The 20,432-nt window shown below is 36.2% G+C and overlaps 1 protein-coding gene across 4 annotated transcripts in view; it reads right to left on the bottom strand.

The window, feature by feature from the left end:
* NFXL1 (nuclear transcription factor, X-box binding like 1) overlaps positions 1 to 20,432 on the bottom strand; it is a 47,871-nt gene that overhangs the window by 17,333 nt on the left and 10,106 nt on the right. For all 4 annotated transcript variants that reach the window (XM_086464122.1, XM_086464120.1, XM_086464123.1 and 1 more), the window contains 8 exons: positions 19,221 to 19,311; positions 16,091 to 16,211; positions 15,289 to 15,445; positions 14,504 to 14,595; positions 12,291 to 12,312; positions 5,539 to 5,679; positions 2,930 to 3,096; positions 2,081 to 2,150 (listed from right to left, as the gene is read on the bottom strand). In XM_086464122.1, the coding sequence (XP_086320248.1) occupies positions 2,081 to 2,150; positions 2,930 to 3,096; positions 5,539 to 5,679; positions 12,291 to 12,312; positions 14,504 to 14,595; positions 15,289 to 15,445; positions 16,091 to 16,211; positions 19,221 to 19,311 (861 nt within the window). The remainder of the gene's footprint in view (positions 1 to 2,080; positions 2,151 to 2,929; positions 3,097 to 5,538; positions 5,680 to 12,290; positions 12,313 to 14,503; positions 14,596 to 15,288; positions 15,446 to 16,090; positions 16,212 to 19,220; positions 19,312 to 20,432) is intronic.

Here is a 20,432-nt window from a genome sequence, read left to right as displayed (position 1 = left end):
ATTTGAAATTTACTTGAGGCTGTCAGTATTACACACAAAATTTCCAACTTAGTTTTGGGCAGACATATTTGATTTGTAAACTTTAAATGTTCTAAATTCAGTAGTCTTCTCCATCTTATCTTTTGGCCAAGTTGTTTTTAAGTTCTTGTCGTGAAGTTACCTCAATGGGCTTGACCTACGTTTGCTGGGCAAGGGTGGTGGTGACAGGCCGATGTCTGTTAAGGCTGCTCCTTCAAATTGTCCTTTAAACAGGAATTATCAGTACAATTTGTACTATGATACAGGTAATTTTTTCCAAAGTTGCAGACAAATATTGCATGCTTATAAAAGACAATATATCCCTAGTAAAGTTCAATAGTCATAGAAATGGGAACAAATTTTTTAGGCAAAAAAATGGTAAAAACTCCATACAGTAGACATGAAGTTACTAAAATAGGATCTGAGGAAAGTATGATGAACTGTAACACAAAGATATGAACTATCTGAAGCAGGACTGTACTAATACTTTTATGTTTCATGAAAGCCAGTAAGAGCTAGAGCTAGGACCACAGGAAGGGAAGAGCATGCATTTTTACATCATCAATTACACAACAAAGATTCTCTGGATAGCAGAAGCTGCATAAAACCTTATTTTTTAAGGCATCTATAAGAACAAGAATTTTAAACAAAAGCTTTATAACACTTAAGTGGACTCTGCTGTCCTAAGCCCTCTTTCACATCCCACTGAATTAAGTAAAAAATACATTATCTGTGGAACAGTGAACGGCAAGCTAGAATTCAGGATCACTACTAGATGGATTTTAAATCCCAGGCTGGGAGTCTTGGCACTATGTCCAGAAAAATCACAACAGTTACATCAATCAAAGTCAAAGATGAGATACGGGAGGGAAAAAAAAAAAAAAATCTTTGAAGAGAAGCTGAAGTACAGGAACACATAGTTCATGTTAAGAGATTATAAGTACTCTTGAAAACAAAGACAAGGAAGTCTTGGAGCAAATAAAACCAAAGTAACAGAGAGGGAAATGAAAGGTCAAAATTAGGAGGTAAATGGACAATGAAATAACATCCAAAAGTGTTCCCCCGCCAGGAAGAGAGCTTTCAGACATCCAGATGAGAAAACTGTGACAGGCACATTCATTTACTGAAAAAAAAAGACATCAGAAAGGCATCTACAAGGGCAAAAAGCAGAAGATACAAGTAGGCACACAGCACAGAGCACAGCTTTCCTGTTGGGGTTAACACAATCTTGTCCGAAAAACAGACGAGCAGAGACTGTTGGGAAATAAGGAGGAATCCTGTGAATTTTTGCATTTACTCGAAACAAAAAAAGTTTCCTAATAAAGGCAATGATTCAACTTTGACACTTCTGACAAGCTTTACTACTCAGAAGGAATATTTAACATCAATCTTCCTTACTTATGCCTATATACACTGGTTCATAGTCTAAGCATCATGCAATAAAGATATTCTTTTCTTCTTTACAGCAACCCTTTAGATATACTCAGATATACATATACCAGTAGAAAGATTAACTGGCTTATCTTCAATTTCATGCTACTTAACTTGTATTTCACTAGTGCAGCAGGGCATTATTAAACCATGTCACTTGTTAAGTATAAAATCCTTTCCCCCCCACCCCAAACTGTTGCCCAGACAGGGATGACTAGACCTGCACTTAGATGAGAACAAGCACAAGCACAGTTCTCAGTATTTTTCCTAATCAAATAGCATCCCTTTATTTTGGAAATACAAATTCAAGACCAATTTTTAACCACGTTAAAGGACAAACACTCCACATTCAGCCTCATCTGCATGCTTAAACATTCAAGCCATACATGCCTCGGAGACAAATCTCTGATGCTTCAATATAAACTTCCAATTTGACAGCAAGATATAAATAACCATCCTCTAAATACAGTTCACTAACCACCTTCACATCTGTCACTGAGCATGTTCATTTAGACTAAGCTTCTCTAGTTTGCTTGGCCTATGAAAATGTATCAAAAGCCTTACAAAAAAGTAACATCCATAAAATTCCACACATCCATCAAATCAACTGTTCTTTGTCAATATGGCTTACCTCTTTCGGACACTGATTTTTGCAGGAAACAAGAAGCTCCTTTTCTTTTAAATCAGCACATGTCAGTTTTCTGTAAAAGAAAAGATGCATTTGTAATAAATTCCAAATTAACAACAATAAAAGTCAATACAGTTAGGGGTATATTTTAAGTATATCTCTAAAGAAAAGTGAGCTCATTTGTCCACATCCTATGGGGCTAATAAAAACCACGCTATTTTACAGACAAAACCACATAAATTTAGAGGATTTGAGGTACTTGAAAGAAAATGCACAAAGGAAAACATACATGCATGTGATGAATGTTTTCAGAGCAATACCGAGAAGATAATACTTGAATCCATAAGTCCCATCTCACATTTAGTAAAGCTGAGCTTTACTCTCTATCCACAAACACAGAAGAAATGATTGAAAAAGGAGTACAAATGATTACTCTGAAGTTTTCCAATTAAAACTGCTAGAGTTTGAAGGACATAGTTATAAAGACATTTTACACTAACTACATTCATTCTAACTCTTGTTATAAAATTCTTTACATACTGTAAAAGAACCACATATAGACCAAATATGTAATTATTATACATTTGCATAATTCAAAATATTACTGTATTACAAAAACACTATCAAACCCAGTTCTGCTCATGAAACTTCAAGCATTTATAGTAATTTTAGCAGTAATACCAAATAAAACACTGGCAAATTTTAAACAGAAAAAACCCACTATATTACAAATTATAACCTTCAAGAGCAATTTTATAACTTGCCTAAGAGTAGCTCCCATCCCCAGACATTTCAAATGGTTTCCAGTTAGTAGCATTCAAATGAAAAGTTGGGTTCAGTTGTGGCACTTACAAGCATTCAATATACAGTATTGATAGTTTGCAGTGACACTTTATTTTAAGCATCTGGAGACATGATGGGCAATCCCCAGGATGACAGGGCAAAACACATCGGTGAGGACAGCCAGATGGCCGGGGCTTGGTACACTCCTCTTCACACTGTGAACATTCTGGACCTGCCTAACAAAATAAAAACAAAGTACTAAAGAAAGTGCCAAACATTTGTTTGTTAGCTGCCATTAACAGGCTTTTCTACAGAAGAAAGAGTTGGGGTGTTCTTCCTAAGGAAAACCAGCTATTGAAGCAAGATATCCCTCAAGCAAAAATAATTATTAGAATATGCTTTTAAAAGAAAAGCAAAAATGCCAGTGTTGTCAGTCAAAGAGACAGAGTTCTATTTTGCTTCCTGGGCATAAAAGGACCTCTTAATATTAGTGCTTTGGAAAATTGCCATTAAGCTGGTTAATTCTCCATGGAAATTCTCTGTTAGCAAAAGAAGTAATTTCACATTCAAAACTAACTTTTCCCACCCACCATGTTATTGTAATGCTTTAGCCATGACATACTGCTCTGCAATATGGGGGTGGGAAGGTTTGTTTGCTTGATTTTAAGAAGCAAACTTCAAGTCATTCCATTTCCATATGTGTATGATAGTTTGTATAATCTTCCAAAAAGTATTAGCTTAGGTATATGCCAGGAGCTGCTAAGGCATTGCTCCCGCTCCACATACTACACAAAGTCTGCAAGAGCTGTGGTGTCATTCTCATTCCAGGTGATGTGATCAACATCAGAACAGCAAATTAAGCTCCATTTCCATTCATATTATCTTAACAGAACCCCAGTCTGCAGTCAAATACACACAGATAGACTGACATGATTTATCAACTGAACCTACACAGCACAGTATTTAAGGCCCACCATCACACTCAAATGCTCAGTGTCACAGAAGGCAAAGTAAAGCAAATTTATCCAAGAATGAAGCTACACAATGCTTCCCCAAAAGGAATAATACCATGCCAACATTTCACTTTATGCTATTCAAATTAAGGGCATAAAAATTTAAGTTTTTAAATACAGTTTCCCCTCATTTTCTTCCAGCCCCCTTTTCTTCTGATTCTACAGGTGAACAATTTTTGTTGGAGTTTAAAAAGGAACCCTTATAGTTTCCAAAACCTAACCTCCAAAAATTCACATCTAAGACAGACAACTGGAAGCATTTAGAAAATGGTGATATAAAATTTAACAGTAGGTAGAAGAAAACAGCTGGCCTTTTTGTAATATTTTCTAACAAACTATGCAGAATAAACCTAAATTCCAGACAGCAAAATCACTACTCAAACATATAAGCAAGATATTTAATCAGCCCTTTTCTGACTACACCTGCCATTTAGTCCATCAAAACAATAGAACAGAAGTTCGAAAGGTCAAAACTAACTTGGGTTTATAAAAATTGAAAGAAAATTGAGAAATGAGATTTACCCAAGCTTCACATGTACACAGACTCCTGTTTTCTGAAAATGTATTGTCTCATTCAAAATGGAGCTAGGAATAATCCTGACCCATTCACATTTTAATTGGTTTAACTGCAGCAGTAGCCTTATAGTAGACAGCCTCTTACAGCCATAACTGCAGATGCCTCAACAACTGTCACTCTCAGTATTCACTGATGTCACTCTATTGCTGCAGGTTACTGTTCCGCAAGTTGCACTAACAGCTCATGCTCCTCTGACAAATGTTCCACAATCATTAATAGAATAATACAGTAACTGCAACATATACAGTTATTAGACGACAACACCACTTCTAGGATTGGAATCCACAGGGATATCACCCTATTTAAGTTAAAATATAACATTTATGTTTCATACCCAACTGAACACTTGCTCAGTTTTCTAAATGCCCAGAGAGACCATGTTGCAACTATTTCTAAAGTAATGCTTTAAAAACTTAAAAAGCTGTTTTCCTCCAAATCATGACTCTATTAAATCACAAGCTATGTGCTTTTGACTCCTCAAAACTAGAACAATTTTCAGCTTTGTACTTAATTTTTGTTTCATACTATCTTTGGCAACTAATGCCTACAGCTTCTTAATCCCATAAATGACAGTTTCTAGTAGATACTGGTAAATATGAAATGTACCATCCCAGTGCTTTAAGAAGTCTTCATGTACTCTGCAACGTTTCCAGTGCTCTCTCCTAAAGATCTGCTAGCCTCCCTAACCCATTTACAGCTCTCCTCAGCAAGTAGTTTCCTCAGGAGACTGCAAGTGCACTTGTATACAGGGATCATCAGTAGTTTTCTTGATCTTGACAGTTACAAAAACGGACTTTAGAAGAGACTTATCAAGAGTGTTAAACAAGGTTTTGATGAAAACAAAGTAACGTATGTCAACATAAAACATAAAGGTGCAGCATTTGCAAAATACCTAATATTGTCTCAGTTTTACACTCTAAAGAAGTATAGATTAGCTAAATGTCACAGCATCCATGGGAACAGAACACATGCAAGTCTCCCAGTGGAATCGGAATAGATTGTGCCGTCCAGCTGCAAATTCTTTATTTTCCAGTTAAAATTGAAGACAATGTATAAAATACACAAAAATAAAAAGGAAACCGACCTACCTTCTTTCCATCTGCACTACTGTTCAATTTAGTAACATGATGACATTCTTTCATACAGGTGTGATTCTGACAATCAAGAAGCCGCCCACAAAACCTTTTACATGAGTAGGGATTTGCAGAGTGACATGGTAATGGACTAACCTGAAAGTTAGAAATAAATATATATATGCAGATAGTGTGTATATACACACATTGCACATGTGATACATATCTATATACCCACTATATATGTATACACACACACATGGAGACACAGCAACATTACAGAGAAATTTTGGTTCTTGAATATCTTTGTTAAAAGAAGAAAACCAGCACAATGGCTATTTAGGTTCCCGTCCCAACATAACCACACACATCTGTTTCACACTAATTTTACGAGGCAAGAAAGACTGCTTTATTAGTTAAACAAGCTGTCTAACTTTGGCAACATAGTTACCTTTTTTGGTTTTTTTGCACAGACCATTACACTGTCAAATCTTTCGGTGTGATTTATTCCTTCTTTGCCAATTACACTCTTGCCTTCCATTAAAGGTTCCTAAACTGCTCTACAGTTATTGCAGAGGACAGCAACAGTTTGCTTTCGCAGGGGTAACTGCATTATGGTCATCATTCAAGAGGGACAGGGAACCACTGGAAAGAGTCCAGCGGAGGGGGCTGGATGAGGGGTTTGGTTTGGTTTGATTGGATAATCAAATCCCCATGATTAGGGGACTGGAGCATCTCTCCTACAAGGAAAGGCTGAGACACCTGAGTCTGTTTAGCCTGGAGAAGACTAAGAGGGGACCTTACCAACACTTATAAATATCTAAAGGGCGGGTGCCAAGAGGATGGGGCCAGGCTCTTCTCAGTGGTGCCCAGTGACAGGACAAGGGGCAATGGACACAAACTGGAGCACAGGACATTCTACCTCAACTTGAGGAAAAAATTCTTGACTTTGAGGGTGGCAGAGCACTGGAACAGGCTGCCCAGGGAGGCTGTGGAGTCTCCTTCCCTGGAGACGTTCAAAACACCTGGATGCAGTCCTGTGCGACCTGCTGTAGGTGAACCTGCTTTAGCAGGGGGGTTGGACTAGATCATCTCCAGAGGTCCCTTCCAACCCCTGCCATTCTGTGATCATAAACTCAAAACATTTTACAGTTCTACAAAGAGAAAACAATCTGCAAGCCAGAAATTCTAAAAACCAAATACTGAGCATATCAAATATAACTCCCAGGAGTGGGAAGGGGAAGAAAAATGGCTCTATGACAGGACGAGGATTTTAAGGTCTTACAGTATATTTGTACTTTCTAATTTGAGGTTAACACTCCAGTTAACAGAGCTTTGTAGTACTATTCAGAGCATCTATTTAGAAGCCTTTAAATCTTCATTAGTACTGAAATGGAGTGTAAACTCTGAACTGGGTTAACTACGTTACTTTCCTAAAGTTGAAAAGTACAAGTATTAGAGGAAACTCACTGTTCCAGTTTTCCAACCATTATATAATACTCATATGAAAAAAATCCGTTTCTGTGATGCTGTCAAAAAATTTGATTTTTTTTTTCTTAATATCATGATCATTTCACAGAGAAAACAGAAACTAGTTGTGATGTTATTACACAATCGGCTAATGTGACATAACTCACTTTGACTAGACCAAGGGTGTGATTTTGTGTTACAGCTTAAGTTGACTGAACAGCTTTGCACTGTACTCCTTCCTTTTCTCTCTTCCAACTCTACAATCCTAATTACACATTCCTACCACTTACTTTGAACAAGTTGTACCACACATCCATCTTTAAAGCAAGACAATTCTACTAAGCAAAATGGAAGAAAAGGAATTAATAGAAGAAAGTTCTTCGTCTTTTGCTAGGTTTCCAAGTTGGTTGGCCATACACCCAGGTGAGCACTGGAACCGAAACGAAGGAAGAGAGGATGGTCCCCTACAGGGCAGAGCAAGGGACATCCTCCCTTTACCACTGTCCATATTGACTTCCCTCAATCCTAAAGCAAAAACATACAAAGTAGGATTTGAATCCACTAGCCTATAGAAATGTTTTCTGGGCTTCACCCAAAAAACTCTGTACTCCACATCAAGTCATTGCAAAATGCAATTCATTCACAAAACTTCTGAACAATGCCTCTTCTCATCCCGACCCACAGAGACTATGTCAGAGCTGAAGCACATTACGCTGGCTAAAGCACTAATACAACCATAGCAAACAGTCTGAGCGCCTGGGTCATGCTCCCTCCTGCAAACATCCTACAGTCTCTGATGGCTTATGCTTCCGTTGACCAAATGAGCAAAAGCCAGCAACAGGCCTAATAAAAACAGGGTCTAATGCAGAGACTAGTACTATACCCAGTGAACACACACCAATCACCAAAGCTTTTGTTGTTCCTAATATCATGTCCTTTCTCATCCTCCATCTCCCTCCTCCTCCTTCCTCAGTCACAACTTCCTTTCAGTAGCAACATAAGTAGTCAAAGGATGCTGGAAGGTAAAAGAATGAATGAAAAGGCGTACCACACATTAAGATCTGCCACTTCTCTACCTTTCCTTGCTCTCCTATTTCCACTCATTTTTTTTATGACTACTGGTTCTGCTGTGGCTCAGGCAGCTACAGCAGATCAGGGCTGTAACAGATTAGGTCTATGGCTGCACAGTTCAATATGCTTTTACCAAGAGTCAGTCTTCCATCAGGTAAGGACACAGCCACTAGCTCCAGTTAAAGAGAATTAGCAGCAGCACACAGGCACAAGCAGAGCATCCCTTCTGGTAGCATCCCTCAAGTACACCAGATGAGATGCAATGTTGGATGAAGCCAGGGGCAGAGAAGGACACCAGCCAGCAGACAACACTAGCAATCTTCAGACAGCCAACAGCAGAGAACATCCCAGCCCTCTGGCTGCATTCAGCATAGCTTCAGCTTGCCCCACTCACTGACTTCCCTAAGTCTTGAGTCCAATAAAAGATAAGAGAGTCTTCTGGAATCAATTGACATTATAGCCAAAACCAAAAGAATTTCTATTAATTTAAACCTACATTACATTTTCAAATTTTGTTTCCATTTTTTGACAAGTCAGTCTGTTGTGGATATTAGTAATAAATCCAAAGAACAAAGCAGAGAAAAGTTTTACATTCTATAGTTCGAATGAATTTCTGAAATGGCTAAATGGAGGACGTTACTCTTGCTACAAAGACAAATATCAAAGAAGCCACAAACTCCAGGAGGCTGATGAGCTGAAGAATAAAGAACACATATGAGAACCAGAAGTATTTTGTGAAAGCTGAATGGAAAAAGAAATAAAATAAGGAGACAACATTTTCAGACCACGGGTCTTCCACAGGATAAGGAAAGGAGGGCAAGGAAAAAAGGACAAGGTGACTTTCAGAAGCTTTCCAGTACATCTCCCAAATGCATAAAAGCAACTAAAAGATACATCAACCGGAATACGAAAATAAAAATCAAGTACAAGAGGGCAGAGAAATTTTGGAAATATTCATAAGGTATTTATCCATAAAGATGAATGTCATCATTTTACATAAAATTTTATGGTCTTCCTCCTATAAATGAACCACAACTAAAAAAAAAATAATAATAATAATCTTTGAGTAATAAAACATAGCATTAACTTCCCACCAAAAAGAAAAAAAAAAAAAAGCCAAGAAGAGACAAAGTTCTTTCTATCTGCCTGAAAACAGCAGGACTGATATTACAGAATATTCAAAATACTCATCGCAGAAACAAAACCAGAAAGTTTCCCTTCCCCTAGAACATTCAATTAAGTGAAGCACCTACAAGAAAATTAAATACAGCAGATGAATTAATACTACATCCAGTTAAGATTTCCTTGTTTGTCCTCATTTAGCTTGAATAGGCTTTAATTGTTTTCCCATAAAACCAGACTTCGAATATAAACATTAGCTCTCACAATTTTATTTTAAAATAGTGCACATATGCTACTGCTATGAAATGCCAATACTTACAGAGCAGTTAAAAGAAAAAGTAAAGATTTCATTTTGGGGTAGCAGCAACTGTCGATGACAGGTGATTTTTCTGAATTATAACCCAAAAGAAAATTAAGACTACTTTTAAGCATCTACAAATCGAAGAATGAAGAGTTTTCCTAAATATATGTAAAAATATCCAAAACCTACACAGTAAAATTATTTAAAAGAAAGCTTTAACTTAAAAAAATAAATTATTTAAAAGAAATTTCAGGTAGAATCATGTAGAATCATACTTTCACTGATCACAGATTTTATACAACTATATAATCTGAAAAATAGTTTTAAGTCTGTTGTTTCAAGTGATAAATTGCTTGTTCTAAATACCCAGAGACATGTAAGAGCTCGAACTAAATCAATCCCTTAAAAACACTTTTTAAACTAAATGCCAAAGTGAAATTAAAAGGAAACACAAAAAACAAAAAACAAACCCAAAACAAACTCAAAACACAAAAAACCCCAACAAAACAATCAACTCCAATACCCACACAAATTAAAATTACTGTCCAAGTATAAATGTAAAGACAGAAGACTTGCTTATTATACAGCTCCTAAACAGTTTGCTTTCATTCTATCTTGTATTCATTGTCTGCAGGCATCACAGTAAAATACAAGAGACTTTATAACTCATTTCATTCCTAGTTTGTTTCTTTTATACCTCCTCCATTATAGGAGGTATAACAACAGTCCAACATAAGTAGCAAAATAGGCCCTCTTCACAGCAAAACTTTGCTTGAGAAAACTCCTTTTTTCATCACCTGTGAGAATTTCACATTTCCCAGTGAAAATCCCCTCAGGGGATGGAAACTACTATGGGAGGGAAGCGTTCATAAATATATACAAGTGTTTTTTCTTGTTAACAAGTAATCTCACCTCAAATTAATTTACTTTTGTTAAGAGCCAATGTGGCTGTAAAACACTGAACAGACATAACACGTTTTGTTTTTTTCTTTTTAGAGATCTCAGAACAACATAAAAATATACAACGCACATAAAATACACTGTAAACGCCCCCTCATACACATATTAACAAATCATTCTTTTCCCTGACTTCTATCAAAATCTCAGAGATTAGGACACTTAATTCCATCCCAGAAACTGCGAAACTTCAGCAGGGAGGAAGCACTGCACTCTGCTGGCTGAGAGAAGGAAGTTTAATCTAGAATACCGTATAGCATCAATAAATCTAAATAATTAATAGCCTCCCTGGGATTTTTCCTTCTTTTCTATTCTAACCCATAAAGAAAACACGACTCAAAGCCATTGACTAATTCTGCTAAGACTAGTATGCAACAGAGAAGGGTATTTATTTTTATTTATTTATTCTGAAATACGTAGTAGTTGGAACCATTTTCTCTAATAAGAAGAGCCATACTGTCCTCTGTTATGGAAGGGACGCAAACTTTAACCACGTACATCTGAACACTGTGAAAACCAGTAACATTGTCTAGAGCGAGATATATATTGGGTCAATTGACCACAGCTTATATTTTGTTTATATAGAAATTCATGAAAGTTAGGGTGAGATTCAGCATGTCCTATCACAAAACATGACATTGACTTGATAAAACATGGGCTGATACACCTGCAAGCTGGTTTTGTTTTACACAGGAAAAAACGCAGCTGTTCCAACAACAAACAAATAGGCATAGTTGTTCTTTTCATCCATTTTCACGGCACATTTTTCTTTAGCAACCAACAAGCTGCAAAGTAGCTCTACAGAAGCTGTATTCACAGCTTTCTTGGATTCATAAATATGCTGCACAGACAGACTGCGAATATATAAACTTTGTTAACAACATTTGTAGATTTTGCCACCACATAATCAAGCCACCATTGCAACACATACCAAAAGAGTATTAAATAATGTCAAAGTAAAAAAAAGAAGGGGAAGTGTCTTTAAATATTTTAAAGCATTTACTGTTTTCTAGAACTTTTTACTAGCTTAAAATGAACATAGGTTTGTTATAGTATTATTAGCTTGCATTTTGATAGTGAATTTATGCCAGATTTACTAGTAGACAAAGCTATAATAGCGATATGTTTTTTTTAAAAGATTAGTTTAGCAATCATCTTTCAAAATCAGGAAAAATGAGTTGGCCTTAAATTTCATAACTTTTGGAAACAACTGCGAATAACGATGATAGTTACTCAGCTTCAAGCGTCAACTAGATTTTCTTATCATAAGCCAAAATAGACAATGACTTCATCCAAGTCTGGAGAAGGCTGCACACCAAAAAGACAAGCTAATAAGTAACACTAAAGAAGTATCCACTATATTGTCTGATTTCATCCATGCATGCCTAGGTCCGAGTCACATGAGAATTATCCTGCATGACATTATGTTCCTTACCTTTTTAAAATAAACACGGCAGTTTCTATGAGAACCGAGGAAAGTGTGTGACAGGGGGAGAAGAGTAACTATAGACCGAGGAAAAAAAACAACCCAGAAGCATATAAAGAAAAAAGACCGGCCCCCCCAAAAAATGTAAACATTGTTTAAACAACCGCAAGGATACACAAATAGCTTCACAAATCATGAGTTTGCTTTTCTGTCCAAGAATTCTAAAAAGTCAAGTAGTTATATATCCTTCAAAAAGGAACTAAAATACCTTTCAATATGTTAGCCCTTGTGATAAGGTACTTCCTTCGTTTTAAAACATAAACCAAACATATACTATTCCTCCTTAATAATTTTTTTTGCAAACTAATAAAGTGAGATAAACTTAATATTCCGCTTTAAAAGTAAGTTGCTATGACTCACCTCATGCTGCCCAAGACACTCCCTGTTAAACAGAGAAAAAAATCAGATATTTAGACAACATGTATTTCTTTAATAAGAGACTTACAACAGTGACAATGCTTTTCACACAAAAAATAATGTAATCTGCTTTAAAAAAAGTGCCAACTAAAAGAAAATTATCTACCTATGCAGATCAATGACTACTCTTTTTCAACAGATGTTTGGATTGCTGTATTTTATGACCGCAATCCCAAAACCAGTTCATGTGCAGATTAATTACAGTTGTACATGAAAAAAATAATCATTTTTATTTTACAAAATCACCTGAATTGCTTCCAAATATCTTCTGCTTTGGCTCTGCTAATATACCACTTCATATTTTTCAGTTATTTCAGAAAATGATCTAGTTTTCTCTTATATTGCAATTCTATCCCTTTTAGAACGGTCTACAGTTCCCAGGAAAGAAAAACTGCACACTGATCAGAACTGTGAAGGTATTAAAATGGTGACTTATTCAAACACTGATATTCTAAAAATTATATCAATCTTTTGTTCAATTTATTTTGAAAAATATCTTTTCTTTTTACCTCAGTTTTCATATCTGTTACTTCCTTCCTAAGTATTATTTTGATGTCTCTACTGAAATCTTATAAGGCAGAGTAATGAAAACATCACTAATATTCAAGCTAAAATACCTGTAAATTAGTTCCCAAACATTTCTAGAAGAGTATTAAAAAAAAGTATCCCTGATAACTTCTTTAACACAAAGCGAATACCAATAGCTATGGATGGTCTTTTGGATATTAACAAGAGCAATCAGTCTTTCACCTAGTATAATAAGAAGCAGATGTAGCACAGGAGCCTGTTCTCGGCTCTACACAGCTCAATTATCTCATATCCAAGATAACCTTCCTAAATCCAGGTAATTTGGCTTCTAGGAGCTCTGCATTCCACTGGAGCATGCTTCTGTTCCACTGCAAGGGGAAACTGCTCAACCAGCCTGCCTGCCTTCTGCCATGTAACTACTAAATCTGTGGATGAGGGATTCCCCATAGTGACCTTGCATTCAAACAGAGATGTAATGGTGTCAGATGAACTACTAGATGTACAAAAAACTGGCAGGATCACTGGGCTCCAAGGGTAGTGGCTAGATGTTTGTATCCTACTTGGACACCAGTTACAGGTGGAATTCTTCAGCCTGGGAACTACTTGTTTAATTATTTTTTTTCCCCAGTAACTTGAAAGAGATAAAATGCACCAATTTCACAGATGTTAAAGGATGGTACAGTCAATACATCTGAGGGCAGGGGTAATATTCAGAAGGATTTAGACAGATTAGAAGAACAGGCTGAGAGGAAATTCATGAAATGCAGAGACAAAGAAAGCCCTGCATCTGGGACTGACGGGCTGGGGAGAGAATCCTAGTCTTTCAGCATTAAGGGGAAGTTACAGAGAAGATGAGGCCAGGCTCCTTACTGAGGTTCACAGCAGGGAGGCAATAGACAACAATCATACTCTTAAACAAGGAAGGTTCTGACTGGATACACAGTGGAGGAAAAAAATATAATTAAGTAAATAAATATCAATATAAGTATAATCAAGCACTGAAAGAGGTTATCCAGAGAGGCTGTAGAATCAGTGTATTCGGGGGTTTTCAAGGTCCAGTTGGACAACACTGGAACAAATTGGTCTGAATTCAGCGTTGATCTGCTTTTAGAAGGAGGCTGGCCTAGATTACCCTACCCCGAGGTACCTTCCAGCCTCAATAGTTCTGTGAAATTAACAGAGCAAATGGTTTTCCAGAATTGGAACAGGCTGTCCAGGGAGGTGGTGGAGTCACCATCCCTTGGAGGCACTCAAAAGACGTGTAGATGTGCTTAGGGACATGGTTTAGTGATGGGCTTGGTAGTGTTAGGATAATGGTTGGACCTGGTGATCTTAAAGGTCTTTTCCAACCAAAATGATTCCATGATTCTACGATTGTGCACAACATGTATTAGAAACAATCAACCTTTATTAATATTATCTTTCATACAGTGAGCACATGTGACAAAAATGTCTATTAAACAACCACCAATGCTCCCAGTTTTATGAGAGCGGTGTTCACATAGGCTCTTTGCACTTGAAGAGGAAAACTTGGTTATTTTCACGTCTGTCTCTACAACAGTATAAAAAGGAAAAATCTCTTTCCATACCAAAACTTTCTTTTATTTGTTTGCTTTTTTAATACTTACACTGGTACAGGAACCTCACAGGGAGGGCATGGTAATGCAGTTTGAATAAAAGCTGGCTCAGACGGCTGTTCCCAAGGACCTGCAGACTGATGCTGAGAGCAAAAGACAGCACTAGTTGAATACAAAACACAAATGGAACTACCTGCTTGACCATAAGTAAATATATTGTCCAAAGAAATCCACTTTCTGGCAACTAACTTTTTACTAATGGAAATCTCAACATCCCCTACACACAAAAAATTAGAATTTCATCCTCAGCGTGGTTAGGGATAGGAAAATGAAGGCCCTGTGGCCCTACTGCTACAAATCAAGCACAGCAAAACAATACTAAGCATTTAATAGAAGTAAAAATATAAAAATACTTCGATTACTAAATAAGTTCAATAATCATTGCATGCGTCATGTTTCAAAATGCCAAACAATTTCTCACTTCCAACTTGGGCAAATTTTGATGGTTCAGTAAACATCAGAGTTAAAATTTATTTTTTGCTCTTACGTTAAAAGTAATTGCTTACATTTAAACATTTGTAATAGAACTCTAACAAAATTTTATCATTTCTTGAGTAATTATAACTGCTGAAAACTGTACATTCAATTATATATATTACAAAATTAAGTAGATTGCAAAAAAGGAGCCGGAACCACTTAGTTTCTTGGTTAAACAGTATGCACGCCTCGGTGCTTGATACGTATTTAGTCTGAACTCCAACATAAGATTAAGGTCACACAACTGTTGTGCATTCTTTAGAACACAAATAACACACCATTTTTCACTATTTACTTACTAAGCCAGTTTGCTTCACAAGTGCTTCGTCATGGCAGGAAACAGGGCACAAATGACCACATGTTAATGTCTTCTGGCAGGACTGACGACACGGAGGACACCGACCAAAGTGACAATAGTGTTTCTCCTGGGTAGGGTGGTGACAGGTAGGTGGTCGACTGAAGTAAAATCCAAGAACGAACCAATATGACGGCAAGAAATATGAAGTTACAGTCACTGGACAATTATGCTCAAAATATAAAGAATTAAGACAAACAAGTTATTTTTTTTTTTAATTAGTTTACTTCTCACCTTCAGCAGTGGTTAGTATTACAGTAAAATTATACAGGAGTTCTAAATTAAATTAAAACCATAGTTGGGTTCGCATATTCAAACAGCTACTTCAATCCTAATTCTACTCTGTGCTAAGTAATCTTGCTACAACCCAGCAGAAAACATTCTCCTTTTTCCTTTTGCTAGTCAAGTTTTCAAGTAAACTGTCTCAGGGAGGTACTTCAAACTGTACCAGAGATATCTTGAAGAAGTGAATGGGACAGCAGAATGAGAAGCGTTTGGTGGGACAGAACCTTCCCCTTAACAACGGCAAGCTCATGAAACCACAGCATCAAAGAGGTGTCTGATAGGAAGGATTATTGCTAATCTCCATCTGCACAGTCAAGAATACAGAAGACTGAGAAGTAATATCTGTAATCGTATTAAAGGAATAATTTTTTGCCTTTTAATATTATATTTTACTTTAAGGTCTTTAAGGACACCTTAAATGCCACTGAAGAACTAGAAAAACATATGCTGTCTATACCGACCTGCACAGCTGTTTGCATTTGGGAGGTTTGATGGTGCGCTCTCTGCCACAGGGCACTTTAATGACAGTTTTTCCACAATTGCATTTCACATCTACAGTCTCTGGACATGGATTACAACTACCTAAAAATAAATATATCAACAATATGATAATCTGAATAAGCTACTGGTTATAAAAAACAGTAACTCACGTAACTCTGAATATGCACATGGTACAATTGTCCTATTCTGTTTGATCTAAATAATAGATGGCTGTTAATTTTTTATTTTTGCCTAGTTTCAAATCCCTGTTGGGAAAGAGAATTTCATTAATTCTTAAAGATCAGTAATAATAATCTTGATTATTGTTGTTAACTGGAATCAAGTTAGAAACAATCCCTCTCACATTTTGAAAAGAAGTCAACATTATTAAAGCCCAGTCATTTGGATCACACAACTTAAATATTTGCTATTTATATTTAAGTCTTACACACTTATGAAGGCATGTTATCTTTCATCTATATTCAAAAGATTAAAAAAAGGGAGACATTTGAAAACTGGTACAATAAAGTTTTGCAGATTTTGCATGCTAATAAAGAAATGTTCAGCCCATGTATAGTTAATGTTTTTTGAAAAGATCCTCCTCCTTTACAAAGTTACTCATGAAACTAACTTCATATATTAAAAAAAAAAAAAAAAAAAAAAGAGAGATCTGTAAAATATCTATGTTTTAATTTATAGCTCTCCCACACTATTTCTTCACCAAGTGCCAACGGCTAGGTTTTATTATTAACAGAAAGAATATGCACCTTCTAAAAAAAGCAAATTTAGACGTGGGATTTTGACTTACTAATCATGTTGCATTCTGCAACTTTAAAGAAAGCAATACTTTGAAAGCATTATCAACAGCACAACTTTTTAAGCAATTCTGACTTGTTAGCAGGATCTGAGAAGTAACACTTCAAGAAGCAGATCTCTCAATGACAAAACGCTTCCGAAGAAAAAAGGATGGAAGTATACAGTCTCTACGCTGCAAAGTAAATTAAATTATAATATATTATCAGCACACATAAACAGCTACTCTTACAAACTAAACTGAAGGTCTAAAGCTATGTTGCTCCAACTGGCTAAAACGGGTACACTTTACTTAAATATTCCATTAACAAAGGCAACTGCCTACATTGTCGAAAAGATGGAAGGGCAGAGATCACATATAAGCCTGAAGTCAAGGTGAGAGCAGACAGTTCTCAAATCAAGCGTTATAATGTACTACAGCAGGAAACAAAACATTTCTGTTCCCTGGCAACATTCGAAATTTCAGCAAGCATGATTAAATACTGAAGAAAAAAAGGTATACAAAAATCAAGCCACAAACAGAATCGACTCAGTAACCTTTTTTCAGGGACCCCTGCTAAAGGCCAAGTACTTATTATCAGCAACCTCTAACAATTCTGAGATCCGGTACCTTTTAAAGGACCTGATCTGGCAAGTTATTTTCTAGAAGGCAGGCTACTTCCTTTAAAAGTCACTGAGATCTGGCAGCTCATTGCAAAAATCAACCTGACCTTGTATTACATACTAAAGATAAAACAATTCATTATAACTTCCACCAGCTATTAAAATATTGGTGTATAAGGAGAAACACATGAAGATAAATATTTTGAAATCAAAATCATTGCCTTTATTAGGAATATTTTCCAACATTCTGACAAAATACTACACATTACACTAGATTGTAATTTGTTAAAGCACAAAGATGTTATTTTATAAATTTATCACCTAATATCATAGTTATTAGCTTCATCAGACACAACTTTTGGCAGGAGTTAGCACTTAAATATTGACAATTGCACTGTTTTGATAAATTACATACACTTTAAAGTGTATGTATTTGATATTTACATTCTCGAAGTTCACTTTCGTTTTCTTATATGCACTGCTTTATTAGTTTTATACCACTGTTAGTTATTAGAAATCATTGTCACTTCTAGCCAGGCTGTAAGATGAAAGCAGTATCAAATATAAACAGTTATTCAATGTAAAAGTTTATCCTATAATGTAGCATTAGCTCCCTTGTTATCCAACCAGAATTTTATTCTATGATTTAGTTATCAACCAAAATAATGCAGAAAAAAAAAGTTCCAAATTTTCTTCTGATAGTACAAAAAAAATACATAATTATGTATTTCCAGGATTTTGGAGGGGTACACAGGGGAGGAAGAAGCAAGGAAGGGGAAAAAGAGAAGGCGCGCAGTTAACAGAGGAAAACAAAACCCATTAGTTTGTGGTGACAAATTTAATAGCAGGTTAACTGGGACAACTAGCACGTTTACCTGTCCTGTCCTCTTAAGAATCACTGACTTAAAAGCACGACTGGCTGAACAAGTTGTAAATTATTTCTTGACTTGTTGCAATTTATAGTCCAGAAGACTAAAGGAAATTACATCGGTTACCCAGCTGCTCTTTCAGCAGGGCAGCAGCTTATGTGGGGAAAATTGTTGAGAGGGCAGCCACCTTTTCAGTCATTCCAATTTAATCCCCTACCAAGCAAATGTCAAAGCAATTGGCCAGGATAAAAGCTGCCAGGTAATGTTGTCCGTTTTCGGCACCTTTTTAACCAAGGTCACTGGATGCAGAAGTAAACTTTTTTATTATCCTTCATATAGTCAGGAACAAGTTCTTATTTTCTCTTTTACCAGTAAGACGCTAATATACATTTAAATTCCATCAACTTTCTTTTTATTATTTTAAGCTCACTCATTTCACACACTGTATTCTAGGATTTTTAAAAACCATACAGACTCAACCAGCACAGCCATTTCTATATGTAATTGGACTTTGTTATGAGCCTCCAGTAAACAGAATTATTTGGGGAAAAAATGTCAAGCTATGGATTTTGAATTATGCAGCTGGAAAGGGGACAGAGCATTTTCAGAGGAACAATGCTAAGCAAAAATACCAGGTAAAAACTCAGCTTGTTGTTACGTAAGTCATAAGCTGAAAACAGCATTAAATACCTTTCAAACACACTGCCCCCACAAAGCGCCCACATGCAACAAGGGAGAGAATTCATTAAGCAGAGCTATGCAAGCACAAAGTTTGGCAAAAATAAACGATATTCCACCTCTACAGGGATCCTTCACCTATTCTTACCTCTGTGGCAGCCTGAAGGACATTTGTGATTTCTGCAGCCTAGAGTCCGCCCACAGACTTGATCACAAGGTGGACAGTTTCCAGAACAGCACTATTAAAAAAGATGTATTCTATATAACTGAAAACTTAAGACATTTCTGGTATAAATTTGCCCTCTTCTACTATCTCAGTTTTTCAATACTACTTAAAAAAAATTTCATGCAAGTTAGTCCAATTTCCTCAAATTCATGCCAGGTATAGAAAGGAGGCCATCTGTAAAGTCATTTTAAAAAATTGAAATTATAAAATAACAAGAAAACACACATTTGAAAGCATCATTTCAACACACTAAAATGGCAGAGGGCTTACAAAAAGCGTAAGAACATTTAAAAAGTTCAAATTCTTGTAATATTTTAATCCAAGATAATTTCAGAAGATTACAAGTAGGCTATCCAACAGTTTGCCCCATTACTCTGCAATTTCTTCCACTTTTGTACTATATATCCCTGGCACAAAAATGTTGCTAACTTTTTTTTTTTTTTAAAAACACCTTTTACCTTTGTAGTAAAGGTCAGATAACTTCAGGATCAGTTATCTACTTTCAGTTCTTATATAAAGCAATAAGGTGGAAGAATCAGAACACATCACACCACCATATTGGTGGATGCCAGGTCAGGAGAGAACCCCATCTTTTCTTTTACCTTGAAAGGCACCCTCCTTCCAAACTGTGTAAGGAAGGATGGCAATTAGGAAGAGAAACATGGATTTTTAGCATAAATTAAAGATGTCAAGATTGCATTTACTTGCTTTGCTGTCTTTTCATGTAAAGTAAATTCACTGTTATAATAATAATACTCAAAAATACCTAAGAATAAAACTGCATTTTTTCATGCCTCTTTGTAGTATGAATTCCAACTTTCAAAATCTCTTAATTCACACATAGCAGGCAACTTACAGGCCTTCCTGAATCAATAAACTGAAAAGATAGGTCTGAGCCATCAACCATTCCTTTGACTTCAAATGAGAAGGGAAACAAAACTCAGACCACTGCTGTTTGCAGGTCTGCATATTAGAAGCTGAGGCGGAATGCTGCGTTGTCAAAAGGAAAAGTATGTCCCTTACAAAGTTATGAGAGATTTCCAGCTCTTCCTAGAAAATCAGGAAATAAACTGATTTAACTACTCCAGAATGCATAAAGCATCAGGAACTACTCAAGTATCTGAAAGCAAAACT

The sequence above is a fragment of the Leptosomus discolor genome, chromosome 4 (genome assembly GCF_034619465.1).
Source record: "Leptosomus discolor isolate bLepDis1 chromosome 4, bLepDis1.hap2, whole genome shotgun sequence".
Taxonomy (NCBI): Eukaryota; Metazoa; Chordata; class Aves; order Leptosomiformes; family Leptosomidae; genus Leptosomus; species Leptosomus discolor.
This window is presented reverse-complemented; position numbering and strand designations above follow the sequence as displayed.